This window comes from Cinclus cinclus, chromosome 2, assembly GCF_963662255.1.
Source record: "Cinclus cinclus chromosome 2, bCinCin1.1, whole genome shotgun sequence".
NCBI classification, from domain to species: domain Eukaryota; kingdom Metazoa; phylum Chordata; class Aves; order Passeriformes; family Cinclidae; genus Cinclus; species Cinclus cinclus.
In genome coordinates this window covers 32,127,756-32,148,155 of record NC_085047.1, presented here as the reverse complement: position 1 = coordinate 32,148,155, position 20,400 = coordinate 32,127,756, and the positions used below count along the sequence as shown (strand labels likewise).

Genomic DNA, 20,400 nt, shown 5'->3' with positions numbered 1-20,400 from the left:
ACTGATAGCACATGGTGGGCAAACATTAGGGAGTTTTATGATACAGAAGAAAGCTCAGAACATAGAACCTAACTGCAAGATAACCACCCTCAGTATATACTAAATTAACAATTTCCTGTAAAGGCTATCCAATACTGCCGCATAGGATTTCCTTGTGTTCCACATCACATAAGTAACATTTCCTGCCACAGGAAATGGGTAAGCTGTAAAATTTCAACATGTTTTCTTGTGTAGTTTTAAGGGGATTTTTCTACAGTCATCAAATTCCCACAGGTGCTTGTGAATCCCTCACTTTCATCCTGGTGCCAGCCTTATGTTACCAAACCATAATTGCAAAACGCTCAGCTTAAGAGGCAGTTTGCTTGGCCACTCAATTAGCTGAGAAGCAGCATGTGCTGACTGGCACATTTACTGGGGGTGTGTAAAAAGGAGGAGTGAGGCTGTAAAGTGTATTGAAATAGCAGGTGACAGATGGGAGCTAAAGGGAAGGATGGATTACAGCAGGAGTCCTGTTACAGTAGAAGACAGGGGAAGTTGATTGTACCAGGAGACATGACACATTATTAAGCTGAAGTCTTTATGTAGCCCTGTAAAAGTACAAAGATGATGTACAACCATCATATTGCCATGCTGCACAGTGATCCCATAAAATCATAGACCAGACAAGGTTAGAAGGGATCTCAAAAGATCATCTGGTCCAAACTTTAACAAGAAAGGGAGCTAGATGAGATTATCTAGCGTCCCATCCAGTTGTATCACTGTGTAAGCTAAGGCCCATAGGAAAAGCTCAGTTCTCCCTTCCCACAGCCCACGTACCTCCACCAGCAGCTCTCTGATGACCGTGTCCTTCCGCCCTTTCTCAGGGCTCTCCACAATGTAGTTCCCACAGGGCTGCTGGTTCCCTAGGGCCTCAGTGGTCACTGAGAACTCCACCTGCCCTGGAGGAAACAGGGGTCAGTCAGCCCTGCCAGGCAGAGCCAGGGAAATGACATTCACTGCTACTTTCAGGAGTTTCAACTTGCAGGCTCGTGGATGGAGATTTCTGTCAGAGCCAGGTCCTGCTTCTTTCCCATAAAAACCAAGCTCTCTACATGAGCTGTGCTATTATTGAATGGTGACTCTATTTTGGGGACTCTTTTACAGAACCTAGGATACCACAGTGCTGAGTGTGACTAGCCCCACTGCTGTTCAACACAGTGCTGCCCTGCATGCACACCATAGCTGCTACCACACCAACAGTGGGAAAAAAAGTGTGAAGACCCCACAGGGAAGACGCCTAATCTCGGGCAGGAATGGAACAGAATATCTCTGCTGGCCAGCAATACGTCTGGCCTCAGGAGATGCTGTCCAAGGGCTATAAGGCTTGATGGTACTGCATGTGATGCCAGACACACAGCTGGACCCTATGAATCCCCCAGTCTTTGCCTCCAAAATATCAGTCTTTGCCCCTCAGATCAGACACATTCAACTGAAGTGCTTCCCAGGAAAATGTCTTGCTCTAATATGCAATACTGAACAGGGAGAACAGCACAAAGCCCTTCCTGCATTTTCCAGCACCCTGAGACCTTTACCTAGAGATTTGGGAGTCACCAGCCAAGCCACAGTTTTCCTCACATTCTCACAGAGACAATGAGATTCTTTCTCCTTTTCCACCACAGTAGCCAGGAAATGAGTAGACGGAGCCAGAGCCACACTGACCTGCCAGTTGTAGAGAGAGGTGCAATTAAGAAAAGGTGATTATGAGAGACAGGGAGGTAGGAAGCCATAGTAATAGCTATTTGCTCAGTAGCAAAGGAGCAGGAAACTGGAGCTGTGGGTTCTGCTTTTAGAGTATACAGGAGAAATAACATAAAGTATCAGGGGTAAAGGGTCTAGGGCTACTGAGAGATAAGGTAAGAAGGCTAGGCAAAGGCAAGGGGTGCAAAGAAGGCACACAGCTAGAGAGAATAATTTAAACCTCTCTTACCCTTATGCAGGCAGGCAGGTAGTTGAAAACGGTGGCTTTCAGTGTGAAGGACTCCCCCCGCACTACAGAGTAGGGCATGGTGAGCTCGACAAAGAAGGGCTGGAAGGCTCTGAGGGATGCTGTCGGGGACAGGCCAAAGCCTGTGTCTGCTGAAGTGCAGAATGCATTGGCTTTCCACTCAGTGATGGTGTCAGGGATTGTCACTTCTAGATCAGCTTTTCCCTCGGAGCTGGTGAAGGACAGACAGCAAGGACAGAGGGATCAATTTTACAACATTTTGGTGACTACCTGTACCCCTTGTGGCCTAGAGAACAGTATTTGCTGTGTGAATGATGGGGCACAGTACATTTGCTACTGTAGGACTACTCCACATCTTGTTTCAGTCCACTCTTTGGACAAACCTAACTATGGCTGAAAGTAATTTCATCTCAGAGGATTGCCAAATGGTCTCTGCAAACAAGGAAGGACAAACACTATGGGATTCATGTTTTCACCTTATAAACCCAGCTTTATTAAAAAGGTATGAGCGAGCCCTAGGTACTCACCTTATAGGTACTAAACTCCAAATCCAGGTTTCTGGGAAATACTTTCGAACTGTCTCTGTCACCTCTTCAGGAGTGCCTGACTGCACAGAAACTCTATCTGCCAGAATGCCTGAATGTGGTGAGATGAAAAAGAAATCAACTATTGATAATTTCAAACAAGCAAAACCTACATCAGTATCATGCTTCAGTCTGAGAAAGTGTCAATCAGAAGCAGATGCTTGTGGCTGTAGTGAGCAATGGTAGTTTCCACAGCAGTGGAGTTTCAGGGCCAGGGCTTATTGGCAAGAAGAGCTAGCCTTCCATTATTTTCTGCTGGTCACCAGCAGACCTCAAAGTTTGGAAGCCAGCACTTTACAAGCTTAAAAAAAAAAAAAGGATTTAGAGCAAAAGCCTATTTAGGACCTACTATGCAGGCAGCCTTCATGCAATGTTCTTCTCCATCCTAATCAGGCCAGCCAGCAATGGAACATCCCTCAGTTGAAGTGTTTTTTGTAGGGTCATTACGACTCAGAGTACCAACTTCCTGTCAAAGCTATGGCCTCCTCAAGAACTAGGCTGAAAATGCTCAAAATAAAAACATGCAGCTGGAATACGGGAAGGGTATAAAGAGCCATTTTGACTAAAACAAAGTTTTCATGTACAAAATATATTCCAAATAAAATATTCTGTGTTTGGGATGAAATGTGTTTAAACGTTTTGCTTTACTTTACTTTTCAATAACTGGAAAACAAAGATGGGGTGGGTGGGACTTGGTTTGCTTGCCTGTCACAGATAGAAAGAGGAATGCATTCATGCAGAAAAAAAAGAGAATTTCTTAAGGAAGTTCTTTTTTTTGTCATCTTTACTATGGCTAAATGAATTTCTGCATTTGGATAACAACTGAATAGCTAAGAAGTATTCATACTAACTGTGCAACAGGCATCTCCAGAGCCTGAGAAGGTCTCAGGGACAGGTGAAAGGTGCTATCAGAGCTATATCACATTGCTCCTGGCAAAAGAGGCAGGCAGCTTGATTGTGTTTTTGTACTGTGGTATTTCAGTCTTCTTCTGCTTATTTCAGTTTAAAATAATTAAAAGGCATCTATCCTGCATCTTAGCAACTTCTGTCAGTAGCTGAAATTGTTTTAAAACTGAACATATACAAAAGCACAGGTTCTAGTGCCAAAGGAAAATTCTCTGAATCAGCCATCCAGCTAGAATAACTTAGAATTTTTAAAATATTTTCCTTAATGTAAGACTGAAGGATGATAGGGTCAATTCTGGTGCTCAGACTGTTACAGTACAACAGTTGAGATAGTCCTTAAAAATAGGATAATAGGATGGGTTCATTTCAGACTGGACTTCTACCATTTATGTCTTACCATGCTATGCTCCCAAAGTCTACCAACTCATCACTAAAAAATTTGTCACCCACTTCATGGTTTTGACCATACATAAGACTGGCTAAGTCAATAAGAACAGCCCGGAAATGGTATTGGAGACTCTGTAAGCACTAATCTAGGAATAGAAGTCTACTGTAAAAGCCTGATGAACAGAGAATTTATCAGCAAGATAATATCCTCTGCTCTGCCAGTGTTTGAACACTGTCTAGTTCTGCTGATTTCTAACATGGAGCTACCAAAGCTTGTCTGTAGACCTACACAACCCATTCAGAAGCTGAAATCTGTAAACCTATCAGCTCGGCACTGCTTCCAAGGTTTCAATTCACAACCCCAGCTCCTGTTTAAGTTTTCACCCCAATTTTCAAACAGGATCTCTGTTCAGAACAGAAGCAATAACAAAACTGAGTTTCTTTACCGCTTGTCCTCATTGCATTCATGGGTGTTGCAGCCATGGTTTCAGGTGCTCCAAAGGCAGCTGGTGTATGGGCAGGATAGATGTGATTACTAGGGCTGCAAAACCAAGGTTTCCTCACGTTGGTATTTGTGAAAACCTTTAAACCCATTCCCTAGGGGAGAAAAACCAAACGGTTTTTTTTTATTATTATTACTGAATCCTGTTGAGATTTACACAGCAGACATGACAATGACATTTTACTGCCTCAAAATGGAGAAGTTGTTACTGTGTGTGGATTGGACCTTGAGATGATCCCCCAATCCTTGGGTCTGAGTGCCTGGGTGGCTCAGAGAGACCAAAGGATATATCCCCTCTTTTTCTAGGACACAAGTTCCAGTCCAGTTTCAGCCTAGGCATCAGGATTATCCAGGAAGTAGATACACAGTTTTCTCTCTGGAATTAAATCTCTGTAGCTACAATGCAGCTCAAGGACATATTGATTTATTTGAGGTAACTATAATGGCATGGGATCATTTACCTCCAATTAGGACCTCACTTCAAGTCAACCTCAAACCTTTTCCTATAAGAAAATTTTGACAATGATCTGTTTTACATCAAATGTGAAGCATATATGGCAAGACAAGTGGCACTGACCCTCACTGAATATGCCTCTGGATAAAAAGAAGTGTCAGATTCTTCAGATGCACAAACCCTTGTTAAGTTTCATGATGCCACAGAAGTCTTAAGCATTCTCAATCCTTCTCCCACTCCACTCCCTAACCAGGCCAGGGAGGTTATACCTTTAGGATGCTGTAAGTGTCCTCTTCATTCACCCCCGTTACTGGAACATAGGTGATCCCATCCCGAACTATTGGCTCCACAGTCATACAATTCCACAGGGGCTCCTCCAAGTGTACATTTGGACCATAGACATAGCCATGGAATTCCTTCACTGGAAGTAACTTATACACCTTGGCAGAAAGAGAGAGAGTATTTGGCATTTTAGTGTCTATTGTTATGAAACACAACTGAGGGGCTTGGATGCAAGCACCATTAACAGTCACATCACCAGCACATATATCCACACTGCCATGGTCCTTCCTGTGCTGAAAGCAAATAGTGTTTGGGAATCAAAAAAGGGGTCAAAACTTGGAGATACTGCCTCTTCTTTTATGCTCTGCATGTTACTCTGGTTATTATGACTCAAATAAAAAATTGCATACATCATATTGCATACATCAAGTAGTTACATTGGCCAAACCATCTCTAATACTTTGTCCCTACTCAGGGACCATCATTTTCTGCTTGGCAAAAGGCAAATAAATTCTTTGACACTTCCAGCTGCTACCCCAAGAAAATTAATCCATGCATAAGAAGAATAACTGAAAAATTATCATCAAACACACAACAGCATTTGGGTCTGGCCAAGACAAGTAGGCCCCTTAAAAGGGCTTTCTAATTGCCATCCCTAAAATCACACAAAACCCCTAAGAAACGACTGCTGCCCAGTTCTCATCTTTTTGCCCACTGGAGGAAGATGATAAGCAGCACAGAGGAGCTTCCCTGTGTCAGCTCTGACAAGAGGGACTGTTCCCTGTTTCCACTCCAGCACTGGCTGCTCTTCCTCTGACCAGGCTCCGACTTGTTCCATAGACCAAGAACTTACAGAGGTGGGTGACAGGTCAGCTTCTGGCTTCATGAGGAGAACACTCTTGTCCACAGCACGCACAGCACAGAGGGAGTTTGGGGAGGCTTGGAACTGCAAGTGAGCATCTGAGGAGGGCAGACCTTCTGAAGGGGAGAAGCTTAAGCCCACCTGTAACCACAGGAAAAGCTATGTCACAGACACCCTACTCTCACAAGACTTTTTCTTCAAGTTGAGTGCATTCATTTCTAACATTGCAAGGTCCCCATATGCATGCACACTCCCCTCTACACTTCCTCTGGGATACTGTTCTCTTCTAGCAGTCCCAGGGGAATCAGCACCAAAAGTCCTTGGCAACTATAAGTATCACAATTGCTCATAAAATTTTTAAGGTGGTTTTGGGTTTTGTGGTCATTGTGAATGTGATGAGGCAATCCCACACAGGAGCTAGATGTGATCACACAGTGGAGCATGTCCTTGAACTAGGACCAGTCACTGTACTGCACCCAGAAACTGTAAGTGGAGAGAAAACCAGCTTGCAAAGACCTTGCTCTTTTTCTCTTTTTCTTAGTCAGGACCATCTGCAGGATCAGCAGCTTTTATCAATTGCTAAAGGGGGTTTTATCAGTGTAGCCCCTGCTAGCACTTTTTTCCCAGCAGTTGATCTCCTCCAGGTTAGCACAAACCAGTAAGAAGTGAAGCTGCCTACAACAACTGATATGCTGCTTGTCCAGTGTTGGTGTATCTAAATAAATTACCTTAACCAGGCTAAATCTAAATAAGTGAGTTTGAACACACTGCAGTCTGGTGACTGCTCCCTCAGGAAGTGGACATTTACCTTATTGTTGAAACATAATTCTGTGTTGAACTTGGCTGAATCAGCAATCACCTCCCCACTGGGGACTGTGGTGTAGACAAGCACTTGGGCCACTGGAGCAATATCGGCTTGTACAGACAGCTGTAGTGAGAAGACACCATTGTCTAGCAAACAAAACAATGGCAAAAAGTTAAGGTGCAAAAAACTCTGTCTTGGAGTAGCCAGGTTTGACTTTATGCTGAACTTTATCCTAGCCATTATGAAATTCCAGGCATCCAAGTGGGATGAACTGGTGCTCACAGAGATGTGTAAGCCTCCCTGTCTGACTGAAAAGGTTTTTTTCCAGTGCATAAGTATGCTAAATTTTGCTTCAGCTTCTAAAAACAGACTATCAGATATATCTCTGAGAAGCACTGGAGCCCCAGAAAATGCAGTCAGGAGAAAGATAGTGGCACAGGGGATTAGACCAAAACTGTGAAAAGCCTAAAGGCAGAGAAAACAAAGGCCAAACTCTTCCCAGATCTTAGAGGATATGCAGATGTTGATCCCTGCATTTACATGGAAGTTGCCTAGCCCCCCATAAGAGTGACAATTTGGTGGGGGAGAGGAACTCACCACTTTCCTGGTCCAAATCCAGAATGTGAGTGTCTCCTTGCTTAATGTTTCCCTTGGCCATCACCTGAATGGGAGGAGAAATTTTGTTGTGGTCTTGCATTAGCCAAACCTGAAAGTGAGGGACCCTGCAAGGAGAGCAACTGAGCTGTATGTCTACTGCCCACACCCACCTCTCTGCCTCTCAGAATCCCTATGCTCACCCTGAGGGCACAGGGACATCCTTACTTTTTTACTCCCAGCTCAGACTCTCCTTTTTGTTTCTAAAGAACATATGAAGGATGACAATAAAGTATTTAAAGACTGCTGCCACAAACCACAGCTTACATTTCTAATAGTAGAACTTATAACTGGCAGTGACAACCTCACTGTGTGGCAAGTGCAAACTTACCAGATAGTAAAAGGTGATTTTCTTCTGCTCTCCTACAGCCTCTGGAGTAAGGATATAATGCACCCGGATCTCTGTGGGGGAGCCACAGCTTAGTGGCTTGGACTTGGGCTCAATTTTGAGGAAGCTATTACTGGGAGAGTAAAAGCGCTTTAGCTGGAGATAACTTTCTCCATAATATGGAACAACCCAGGAACGTTCATAGCAGTAGGTGTTTGTTTTGTGAACTGCCTGGAAAAGGAGAAAATACACACATAGATCCTCAAATACAGGTGGCCAAACTGAAGACAAAAATTCATGGCCTAATATTAAGGCTTTAGTATTTTATTTTTGTACTGAAGTAACAAGGAAATCTACAAAATAAATAATAACAAAACAAAAACAAAACAAACCCCCAAAAAAACCCAAAAATCCCAACACATGAGTTTGGAAAGTGCAAGATAGGATCATGGTATCTTTAGCAAATCATTGGGAATGATCTCACTCCCAAAGAAGCTAGAGTTTGTGCCAAACAAGCTGAATCTTATCAGATTTTTGTTTACTAACAGTGTCACTTTAAGGGTCTTTTACACTAATGCCTTGCCCTCTCCAATATTCTGATTAGTCTAAAAGGAAAAAAAGCCAATTTTCATTTCTTTCTTTATCATCAGCAGTGAAGAAGGGATAGTGCTGTTCAGTTCAGGTATTACCAGTGCCAAGAACAAGCTACAGATGCTACAGAAAAAGAGGACAATCTCCAACTAATAATTCAAAACCTAAACTGAATAGAAGCTTAGGAGCTGAGAGAGTCCAGGTCCTATTAAAAATGAGAGCAAGGGGAAGATATTTCACATTTAGAAGAGCACTATTTCAGCATTTGATGTGCCTCATGCACCCTTTTTCCATTATTTTTCTCATTATACTTGGAAATTCTCGCCTTTTCTTTATACTGCAAAAATTTGAAAATTTAAAGTGTCCAGTAGTAACTTCTGGAAATTTTTTAATGGTTTTAGTCTGTGACAAGGGAATTGTAGGGAGAAGAGCAAATATAATTCTAGACATAAATATTCTCCCCTACTCCAAGATGCAATATTACCAAATATGCATATTACACAACAACTTCCATTTCCCACTAACAAAAAGATGCTCAGCAGCACCTGTTTGTCCCAGACAAATTCCACAACAAATCAAACCAAAGCAAAAACAAATGGACAAACAAAAAAAACCAAAAACCCAACCCCCCTCCCACTAAAAAGAAAAAAAACAAACAAACCCAGAGCTGTACTTAGAAACTTGAAAAGCTAAATTAAACTCCAAGATGTGCAGATGGGAGATAGACCCACCCTTGACTAGGTAGGGCTGGTGATCCCTTGGAGCACAATGGAGTATTATGGTCTCTTGATGTTCCTTCTAACCTTCTATTGCATTTGCCAAGCAGAAATATTTACAAGATAAGTGCAATTGTGACCTGGAACCTCAGTCTGCTGTATGACTGTTTCCACCAAACTGGTGTCAAGGTTCACACAAACAAGGAACAATAATCTGACTAGTTTTGCATATATAGTAGAAACTTTAGAGCTTCCCCTCCACCCCTGTGGGGGACTTCATTGCCTTCTCTGCCCAAAGGACTTACCCTAATTCCAACATTTTCAAGGGCCAATGAGGAAGTGTTTAGGGAAAACTCTGCCATGCCCTCTTCATTTGTTGTATAGTTTTGTTCCTGTCCTCCTTGAAGAGAAATTCTCACAATTTCATTGGCAATTGGAGCATTAGACCCATCCACTAGTTTCACCTGGAGGAGCAAACCCAGTACAGTTTAGAAGGAGAGGGATGGCTGCCACCTGAACAGGACTGGTAGAACACCAAGGTAAAGACATTGATCCCATGTCAGACAAAGAAGCCTCAACAGCACTTTACATATATCACTTTCAGAGACAGCTGCAAACTTTCTGAATAATTTTTCTCTGCCTCTTTCTTATATCTGGCTCCGGGTCAGAGGAGTGGATGTGGAGAATGACATGCACTCACACACCTGAGGCCTCCAATTAAACAGGTGACTGTAGAAGTAGAATTTTCATAGACTGGAGAGGCAGAAGCATTAAGGATGAAATGAGGGCTGTGCTGTCAGCTGCTGTTCCCCAGTTTGAGAGCCTTCAGAGGAAAGCAGACTTACAGGGATTAGCAGCACTGAGGTCCAGCATCCTTGCAGAGTTGGGGCATACATCTGACCCAAAGGTTCAGTAGCATCATTGCTTGGCACTCATGGCCTTCCATTCTCATGGTTTCCCTACCTGCCCAAAGAAGGGGACTCCTCGCTTGTAGTAAGTATCTGAAAGTGCAAATGTGACCCTGCTAATGGTGGTTGTGATCTCAGAGAAGCTTGTTCCAGTCAACTCCACTCCTGCAGAAAGAAGCATGAAGAACTAATTTGCCTCTGCTTGACCAGAATTCCTTTTACTCTAGCCAACCCTCCTTTGCTGGACAAACTCTTTTCTTGATGGTCCTGGACTAGAAGCAGGAAAACTCTAAGATTCCAGAAGGGCAAGAGTCTGCTTTTATCCCTCGATCCTTCTGGACAAGCCCCTCTGTTGCCCTCTCCTGGACCCATTACATGGCTCTTTCATCCAGATGATCCATACCTGTATCCTCCTCTTTAATTTTAGCCTCCACATTGAGCTTGTTCTTATACCCACGTCTCTTGAGCTGGAATAGTTTGGTCTTTACCACTTCAGAAATGCAGCCATAGATGTCTGTCTGTTGGAGGAAAACAAACAAGACCATTATATTCTCATTTATACAATGCTTATTCAACTTAATGAACCTGTCACTGTGTGTTGCTCTGAACTGAAAGAGTAGCCCATAACTTCACAGATAATCTACCTCTGTTGTTTTTATCAAAACTGGAAAAATACATAAATTACTTAGCAAAAAGCATATTGAGGTCCTTAGAGCAACATTAGAGCAAAAAAGTTTGCAAACTAGACAATTTTTGTGTATTTTTGTGTATGTTTGTGAAGTTTGAAGCTGCCAACACTTGGTACGAGTACATAGGGAATTAGTCAACGTATGCCACATAAGAAAATTCTGTCAGGCATCAGGCTTGTTAGAAAATAAAGCTGCTTACTTAAAATGTGCAAGCCATATGAGTAATACATAAACCAAAGCCTGTGTATTTATAGAAAGTGGATGACAGCTGGAAAAGTATTTCCAAAGCTTGCCACCTCTCTTCAGCAAATTCGTGTACAAGGCAAGTCTCCACAGAAGAGATGCCTGGAACAGACTGGAAGAGTATTTCTATTTTCTTTTGACATTGGTAACAACAGTAGTAGCAGAGGTAGCTGTGGACTCATGTGGCTCACACTGTAGCAGAGCCCAGGGGACAAGAAGAATATCTTCTATATGCTTTCTTCTCCTGGCTTATTTCCACAATTGCTATTACTCCAACTTCTGTCAATTAACACAGTATTGTTGCACCTATCTGTGCTCCAAACACCTTTCAGCTTTGCACTTGCCAGTTAAAAGCTGAAAGAAGTGGGGGGTCTTTCTATCTGTCTTAGCCACTGCTGCAAAACCCTTATTTCTTCCCTTCTTGTTCAAAATGCATCAGCCTCTCTCCAGGTTTCTGCTCCTTTCCTTCCTCTAATACCAGCTTCTGTCCCCATACACTGTCTCCAGTGTAAACCAGATCCAACTCTGTTCTCATTGCTCATGGCTTTTCTATCTCACTTTGCTCTTATGGTCTCTACACTCCATCTGACCTTTCGGTTATTTCTTTCATTTCTTAATTCTCCATCAAGTTCTGGCCTTTACCCACATTGCTCTTACTGCTCAGAACCTTCCCCCGTAATTTTACCTTTCACATTTCATCTTGCACCCAATCTTCTCTCATCCTCCAGTCTTCCTTAAAATACATGGATTTTCACAGAATCATAGAATCACAGGATGGTTTTGGTTGGAATGGGGCTTAAAGGCCATCTAAGTTCCGATTCCCCTGCCATAGGAAGGGCCATCTTCCAACAGATCAGGTTGCTCAAAACCCCATCCAGCCTAGCCTTGAAGACTTCCAGGGATGGGGCATCCACATCCAACCTGTGCCAGTGTCTCACCACACGTTAACACTATGTTTGTACATACTCAGAGCCAGTCTGTGGCTACAAGGCATGTTCAATAACGCTTTCTCCAAACACTCTACCCACCAGAGTAACCCTGACTCACCTGTCCAGAGAACTCCTCACAGACTGCTCTAGCCTCTTCACCATAGCAAGATGCAGCTGCATGTTCATACTCCCGGCAGACACGGAAGCTCACGAGACCAGGAACAGGTTTCCCAAATGTGTATCTACAATCAGGGAGGATTGAAAGGAAAACAGAGACATTGGGAATGTAAGAAGAATGTAGAAAAATTACAGGCTCATCCCCACTGACGCCAGCTTTCTTCCCTAGAGCTGCCTGCAGGATACATATGGTCATCATGGGAAATATAAAGCAGAAAGGTATCTGGTACCATATGATTATGCCGATTTTGTTGAGAGTCCCGCTCATCCTGGAGAACATGTTGCAAGCATCTACCCAACCACCCAGTTGTGAAAGAACTGGTTTATGTATGTATAAACACTGGGTCTTTACTCTCGCTCTTCAACCCAGGCCATGGCTCTCCCTACAGGATCTATGGAACACTGCAAGGCAGAATCCAGTGAGGTGGCCAAAAGGAAAGAGGGCAGCTGTATCTCTTAGGGTTTCCTCTCCACAACAACAAGCAGGAGATACAGTTAAAACACCATCCCTGGGTAAACTGAACTAAAGACCTCACTCCTAGCACTGTAGCTGGTGTGAAATTCTCAATGACTCAAAAAATATGCAAGAAACACTCTCACAAAAGAACACATCAAAAATATGTTTCTATATGTTACATACAAAGTGTATCAAACAGTAACTGTTGCCTTTTGTCTAACAGTAGATATAGTCTGCTTAGTCCTGGGACCCTAAAAGGATTGAGAAATATAATAAAGTCTCATCTCTCAGCCTCCCAACTAAACTTTGATCAGCAGCTCAGGAAAACACTGAAACCAAGAAGAACTTGAAAGAATGACACTCACAGCCCACAAACTGTGACCTTCAGCTCCTCATCAAGAATGCTGATCATCTTAGGCATTTTCACTGTCACTTCGAATTTTGGCAGCACTGCAGCAGAACCAAAGGAAAACAGTCTATGTGGTAGGGAATAACATCAGAATGACACATGAAGGTGCTCAGAGGCTGTTCTTACAAATTACCTAAAAACCTTTTACATCTAAACTGTCAGATTTTAGAGGCTTCTGTCACCTGCACAATCCACTGAAGTAATTGAAAACCCCTCAGCCAAGCATTGTGCCAGGTAAGAAGACAAGATTATTACACCAGCTATTAAAATACAGCACCTTCCTAGGTAACACATGGGCTATCAGTCCCACAGCAGTAGGATACAGTAAAACAGAGAAATAAATCAGTACAGGTTTCCCACAAAACATACAGACTGCAGCCTGGTCTCTGCATTTTCAAAGTATGTAGATCTTATCAATGTTCAAAACAGGAAGACACTCTGGCTTCCCCAGTGATACAGCACAGGGTGACATCCCATCCACACCCAGTTACAGAAGGCGAAGCGGATGGTGAGAGTCTTGGGAGAACTAGGAGGGGATTCAGGGCACAGGACAGAGCGTGGTCTTGCAACTGTGCAAGCTGAGGTCAAAGCACTTCAAGTCTCATCCGCCAGGACACATCTCTTCTGCATGAGCCAGGTCATATCAGACCATGCAACAAGGGCTGCAGCTGGCTTGCTGGGGTGGGAAGATATGCTGGTTGTGATTATGTGCTGGTGTGTACTGGGATACCATTTTTCAAGCCAAGCAGATGGAACTGGCACAGAGATGAGAGCAGCAAAGGGAGGTTAAGGCACTATGGAATCACACAAGCTACAGGGTTAGCTTGTGGGGCAGAAAAGGCAAGACATTAATTTACAGCCTACTTAGCCCCAGCCTAGACCCAGACTTATGGCGTGACATTTGGTGACATTTGACAGATATGTAGCCAACTGCAGATGAGGCTGTGGCCTAAAAGCACCTCTGAAAGGAGGAAAGGCTTGTGGCTGTCAGCATAGACTGATCCAAGCACTTTGCTCCTCCTTATAGGAGCCTCACTGAGGGCGGCATTCTGAAGAGCTGCACTCCATGGTCTGGGGCTTAGGGAGGAGTGGAGATAGGTCACTCAACTCCTTCAATCTTCTCCTCCTAAAGAGATGATTCTTGGGAGATGAAAGACACAGAAACAAATTTCCAGTGATGCTGGACATGGACAGATCTGCTACACTGTTCAATTCAGATTTTATGTCCTGTGAGACTAGCTGTTAGGTACTTGAAATTGCAGTGACAGTTACCGTACTCCTCCACAGAGAAAGAGTGCTGAACTGTCTTCCCAGAGGCCTTCTGTGCCACCACTGTGTAGGTCCCTTGCATAGGTTCAGAGGTGAGGTTGAAGAACAGCTGTATAAATCCCAGCTCTAACTCTACGTTTGTCCACTGGTACAGACGATTTTTCTTTGGGTCCTACAGATAATGTGATCACAAGGAGATTGTGAGAACAATGGCAGTCTGCAATGAGGTCAAGCAAAAACAGTGAAGGGAGGGACGGCCCCTGTGTTTCAGGAGGCTGCAGGCCAGGACTGGAGGGCACTAGCAGAGTTTTGGGGGAACAACACATCAGGATGACAGAGGGGCTGTAACCCAGGCCCAGGTACATGGTAGCCACCATAAGAGTTAGAATTCTGTATAGTTGAATTAATGCAATGGACCAACTTAATACAGAAAATAAACAAGAATCATCTTGAGGCAACTGTTTATTATGCCTAGATTGATAGATCTGAATAGATGTGTATGTGAATTAAATGTTTGTACATACCTCAATATACACCAGTGGAATCTAGAAAAACAAGAAAGGAAGCAGAATATTTAGACAGAGTCAAATGACTAGGGCTATGACAACATTTCAGGGTAAAAGATAATCATCCAATGGGGTAAGGAAAAAGGTTTCTGGTATGGATCGTCAGAACACTTTGGGTGTGAGAAGAGGGGGAAAATCCTTTGTCTCAGGCACAAAAGACAGCCAAAATTACTAATTACTAACTCGGGATGATCTGCAGTGTTAATAGGAACAGGTGCACCCTTTGGTAATGGCAGATTTCTCACTGTTTATACCAGCACTGTCCATTTGCAGTTTGTCAAATCTTTCCAAGAATGCAGAAGGCAGCCTTGTGCAGAAATTTGACAACAGATCCTGTTAAAAAGATCTGAGGTGACCCAGAATTTTCAGTTTACTCGGTGTACTGAGAGGTCTCCCCAACAGAAACTATTTTTCCTCCCTTTACCCACATTGGACTTAAGGTTCAATAAGTTGAAAAACAAGTATCATGCTTACCATTTCATTCACAGGTCGGAACTCTTCATCCAGAGAAACAATTCTGAACAGGACTGATGAAGAAAGACAGTGAGGTTCCACAGTGCAATCCATAACCAGAAAAATCAGTTGCAAAAAGAAATAGCATAACAGACAACAGGGCTGTTCTCTTCTAAAGAAATTCCATTTACTAGAATGCTAGGTCATGCTATAAGATTAACCATCTACTATGGGTACATGAATAAGAGGATGTTAAGGGCAAATCCATGACAGAATATCTTACTGATCACAGGCATCAGAATCTCATTAATTTGGACTAAAGTTAAGTTGCCTTTGTCTACTTTGCAATGGGGCATTTTTATACCAGAATTTTATACCAGAATTCATATATATATATTCATATAATTAATTATAATTTTATTATAACTAAACTGACTTCCTAGGAAAGATGAATGCAAGCAAATTACTTCAGCACTTGGCTGCGAGTTTGTGTTGGCTTTGGATGGAGGGAGAATTCAGTACCTCTTTTAGGACATTTGTTTTTATCCAGGCCAAATTTAGGAGATCACTGGCCCAGAAGAAATAAATAGCTTACATAATTCCTTCTGTCTTCATTGAGCAGAATCAGCTGCTGCTTTGGAAGCTATTTCATGACTTTGTCTGAGTTTTGGCCCTCTTCTCTATAAGATAAACATTCAGTCTCCCTCTGATTTTAATACAGACCTCCTAATTGCATTGATCACAACAACAGAGCCCACAGTGAGAGAGGGAGAGTATGAAGGTGCCCCAGATATGTGCATGCACCTTAAGATTCCCCAAATTTTCCCTGTATGGAGCAATAAAACATAAGTCTCAGCCATGAGGTGGCAGTTCTGACCCCCACTGAAAGCAACCAGTATCTGGCCAGCATGACCCAACAGTTTTAGTACAAATGTCTGTTTCAAATGCAAATCTCCAACCTCTTCCTGGTACCTGTCTGTCCGGGCTTGTAGATGGGTTTGTCTGTCTGGATGAAGACCAAGCTCTCGGAGTTCTGGACCGCCACGAACTTGCGGCTGCTGAACTGCAGCGTGGCCCCCCTCACCGTCACACTGAGAAACATGGCTGGTAACCAGAATCTTGATTTTGGAAGCTGGAAAGTAAGAAGGAAACTATGTAACAGACCACCTTTAAAGGCTTCCTGATCTAAATTAGCCTTCATGAAATAAGAGATCTAATGTAATCAGGAGGGACTCAACACTGAGGTGAGAGGAACGATAATCAGGAACAAGGCATTGATTTTTATTTGTCCCATATTCCTACCCATTCCTCCTGCTGTGGCAGTGATTGCGCAAGTACTGAGCAGCAAAGGAATTCCTAGCTCTAGCACCCAGTTTTTAAAAATTCTTACTGCCCTGACCAAACCTTTCCAGCCTTTTCCTTTTGACATTCACAAGCAGAGTGGAATAGTCTGTCTTCTCTTTCAGGTTATGTCCCTAGTCCTTGCAGAACATCTCCTTTTCCAAACCAGACATACCAGACATCTATACCTCTCTTTCACAAGTGACCAAGTCAATCTTCAGCCTACATCTGACAAACCAACAAAATGCCAACCTTTTCAGTGTCCTGAAGACCAATTCCTCACTCTTTAGGCCAAAGACATAGTCTAGGCTCTGAGCTAAATGATCAGGTTTCCTAGTTGCTTACAACTCGTTATAGTCTCTGGGACTTTCAATTACATTAAATGATAAATTTCCTGCTTTTCTGGGTTTTTTTTTCAGATACAGGCAATCACAGCTCTATGTTCTTACATTAACTCAGTATACACCAGGTGAAAAGTACCTGAGGTTAAAAAGCTCTACCATAATTTGAAGGCACTCAAGTGACAAATTGAGGATGTTGAAGGATGATGTGCAAAGCCATTTTCACCAAACAGCCATCAGGAGTGTCAATATACTAAACCCACTTTCTTCTGTCCTAGAAAGGGGGTGGCTTTCTAGGATTCAGTGTCTCACAGTCATTTAGCATATTAAGGAGATCTCAGCAGTAAGAGGGTGTTGAGGATGGACACGAAGATACCTTTAGCCAAGAGGTAAGTGAATATCTACATAGTGTTACTCTGGTTGTTACCTCTCAGTGCCTTTACATTTTACACCTGGCACAAAGGATCATCCCACAAGGATGGGATACTCACAGAGAAAGGGATGCAGGTGAACACATCTTTCTCTGACACCACGTCATCAATCAAGCTCCTGTTCTCCCCAAGGTACTCGAGGGTGGCACTCAGTGTCACAGACTCGTTCAGGTGGGTCAGCTGAACGCAGAGTTTCTCTTGAGAATCCGTGTGTATCAGAAAGGGCACCAGCACCAGGTACTGCCTAGGAACAAGGGAGAATGATAGGTCAGAAAAGCATGAGCAGGTAACAGGAGCTGTGTATAAAGAACAAACAAATCAATCTGATGACTACAGCTTTTGCCATACAGGGAGAAGGGTGCATTTTCTAAGAGTGTAACAAGATTTCCAGCACATCTGTAGCAGCAGGAGAAAGCAGAGAGGCTGGTCTCAAATGTAAAATACCAGAGGAAATCCTCCACACAAACATCTGGAAAGGATATGTTTTTCTAGGTTCTGGCACAACAGCAGCAATTCTTCCCGGGATACTGAAAAAAGGCGGGTGGGAACTCAATTGCCACCTTTGCTAGACACTGTTAGTAGCATTCAGGAGCCACACAAGTGCCAGTACCCAGTGAATAAATTTCATTGACTACACACTACAAAGCATCTGTAGCATCTCTCACTCCTCACAGAGATTCAAAACTGCCACAGTGTGGTGCCAGATCTTAACAAAAACACAAACAAATTTCAGGGAGGCATGCCCTGCTGTCTGAGCTCAACAGGGGATCCCTGCTCAGCCTTGCACAGCCTCCTTCTTCCCCAGCATGGCAATTTGCTGGTGGTGTCCCAGTGCCCAGCACTGCATCTGGGAATCAAGTCTGATCCACCTAATGCTAACCGTGCTCCCATTTTTGTGGATGAGGACTGGCCTCCAGTGGGCATATTCCAAGCAGCGAGCAGATTGGAGAAGAGCCCTCAGTATTGCAGCAGTGAGGCAAGGCATTCCCTTTAGCAGCAGCAGAGGCTCTGGCACCATTTTGCCCATTAGCTGGTCTGCAGGGATCAAGCTCTGGGCGCTCAGATCCCATTGTCTGTTTCCCCTACATTTGATGAAAGCACTACAGCACAGTCTTGCTCAGAAATTCCCCTGCACCCCATGCAGCTCTGTCATGGGTGAGGTGCCCCGTGTTTTGCAGGGGAGGAAGAGACATTGCCAAAAAAGCCAAAGGAGAAAGTCTTTGGGATGTCAGGACCCTTCATGTGTTGCTCCTACCACACATGCACACATGCACAAAACACAAATGCCCTTCGCATACAAACAGGGCAAAAGAAGGAGAAGAAGGGAGACATGAAAATATACTCTCATAGACCTGGACAGTGTCACATTACCCTGGATAAGAAGGGAATTTTCATTCCTTTGGCTAAGCTAAAAAATGTGAATTAAAAAACAAAGCCATTTCCAAGCATGCCGGATGAGCTATTTGTTCTTTTTCTTCTCATTATCATCTTAAAAATCCACTTCCAACTCCTAGGCATTTCAATCTGGAAGTAGGACAGTCAACCGAAAATTAAACCTTTCATTGTCCTTTCAAAACAGTTTGTCTCTTAAGAAGACCTCATTGCACAAATATTTATGAAAAGTTGTCTTTTAAAAGAACTAATTTTGTGCATAAAATTCTGTTGAAATCCTGTCAATCCCCTGAAGTTTTACTGATATCTCAGTTTCACAGCTTGTTTTGCATCTCCCTCAAGCACTAGAGTTCCTGTTTGTAGAAGGCATTCTACCCAGCCCTGGTGTCTTTATTCCTGGATAAAAGAAGTTAGATAGAAGACAAGGGACAAAGAAATAGACACAGGAATACAGCCAAGGTGTCCTGCCTGCCCAGAGACCCCCCAGCATAGCTTACGGCTCTGTGATGGGTGAGGTGTCTCCCGGAAGGAAGAAGAGGAGGAGGAAGATGCTTGATTTGATAAGCAGCCCGTTCTTCCCCATGGTACACAGCAGGATGCGGTGAGTCAAGCAGACACTCAGTGGTGTGGTCCAGTGCTGCTTTTACTCTCCCTCTGCTCTTCCAGTCAACCCCTTTATACCCTCCTCTGCAAACAGCCCAGGGGCTGGAGGAGATAAGGGCTGGGGGCCAGGGCCCACCCGGAAACAGGGAGAGGCAGCAAGGAGGAGCTGGAACTAGCAGCTCCAAGTCTGGGCAGAAGGCCAGTGCTGGGGGAGAGAGGGAGGGGAGGGTTCCCGGCAGGCCGGAGCTGTGTCTCTTCTGGGGCAGGACAGAGGCAATGGAAGAGGAAAGGCTGTAGCTAAGAAGGGCTAACAGCAGAGCATGAGGGGGAGGCCTCCATTTCTGGCAGGGCTCTCTGTATGGAGCTGGACATTGCACGGCTCATGGAGATTGCTGGTATAGCAGGAGCTGTTTGATTTCCTTCAAACTGGGAACAGGAGATTGAGCCAGGATTTGGGAAACAAGCATGGATATGTGTAACTCCCATTAACCGGTCGTGAAAACAGGGAATATAAACTAAAAAAACCTTCCCTCTCCACCCACGCTGTTCCCTTTTGCTCTCTGTTCTTGATCCCATCAAAGTTAATGCCGGGAAAAGAGGCCTGAAAGTGCCTGGAAAGTCAAGTAATCTAAAATGATCTGGCCTTCACCCCGACAGAAACAGGGACAGTGACATGACGGGAAGCTGCCAAAAGTTCAACCCATTAACGGCATGTAACACATTAACCAGCTGCCCACACACAGCAGAACGTATGTGGCTTGGGTCTGACTTTCCTTCTACTGGTTCTTGTTCCAGGTCAAGTTATTGGTACATCTAGATCAAATCATTGCTGTTTGATGGAGACATCCTGGTTTAATTAAGTGCAAATTCATGTCATGCACTGTGATGGGCAATGTTGTACCACAGAGGGAAATGGGGTTTTTAGACCACTTGTCTCTACTTGGCCTGCAGCAGGAGGATCAATAGCTCTGGTAATTATTACCCTTGCAAGTGACAGTAGAATATCTGTCTTACTTATAGTTCTAATGCAAACTCCAGAGAATGGAGATCTATGTTAAAGCCTAATTTTCAGATTAAAAAGTGTGCAGGATAAAATGAGTTTCAGCCTGTCCTACCCTTCTCCTACTATAATCATCA

General features: G+C 43.6%; 1 protein-coding gene across 1 annotated transcript in view; it reads right to left on the bottom strand.

Moving 5' to 3' along the window:
• Window positions 1–19,243, bottom strand: part of A2M (alpha-2-macroglobulin) — a 29,606-nt gene extending 10,363 nt beyond the window's left edge. Inside the window, exons 1-21 of the mRNA XM_062487435.1 lie at window positions 19,158–19,243; window positions 17,329–17,512; window positions 16,128–16,287; window positions 15,177–15,229; window positions 14,661–14,681; window positions 14,140–14,308; window positions 12,824–12,908; window positions 11,943–12,066; window positions 10,367–10,481; window positions 10,019–10,128; window positions 9,361–9,519; window positions 7,752–7,979; window positions 7,364–7,427; window positions 6,770–6,912; window positions 5,953–6,102; window positions 5,087–5,257; window positions 4,308–4,458; window positions 2,512–2,620; window positions 1,967–2,195; window positions 1,572–1,698; window positions 817–938 (exon numbers count right to left, since the gene is read on the bottom strand). Coding sequence (XP_062343419.1) covers window positions 817–938; window positions 1,572–1,698; window positions 1,967–2,195; window positions 2,512–2,620; window positions 4,308–4,458; window positions 5,087–5,257; window positions 5,953–6,102; window positions 6,770–6,912; window positions 7,364–7,427; window positions 7,752–7,979; window positions 9,361–9,519; window positions 10,019–10,128; window positions 10,367–10,481; window positions 11,943–12,066; window positions 12,824–12,908; window positions 14,140–14,308; window positions 14,661–14,681; window positions 15,177–15,229; window positions 16,128–16,287; window positions 17,329–17,512; window positions 19,158–19,243 — 2,760 coding nt within the window. The remainder of the gene's footprint in view (window positions 1–816; window positions 939–1,571; window positions 1,699–1,966; window positions 2,196–2,511; window positions 2,621–4,307; window positions 4,459–5,086; window positions 5,258–5,952; window positions 6,103–6,769; window positions 6,913–7,363; window positions 7,428–7,751; window positions 7,980–9,360; window positions 9,520–10,018; window positions 10,129–10,366; window positions 10,482–11,942; window positions 12,067–12,823; window positions 12,909–14,139; window positions 14,309–14,660; window positions 14,682–15,176; window positions 15,230–16,127; window positions 16,288–17,328; window positions 17,513–19,157) is intronic.
• Window positions 19,244–20,400: the final 1,157 nt, after the last annotated feature.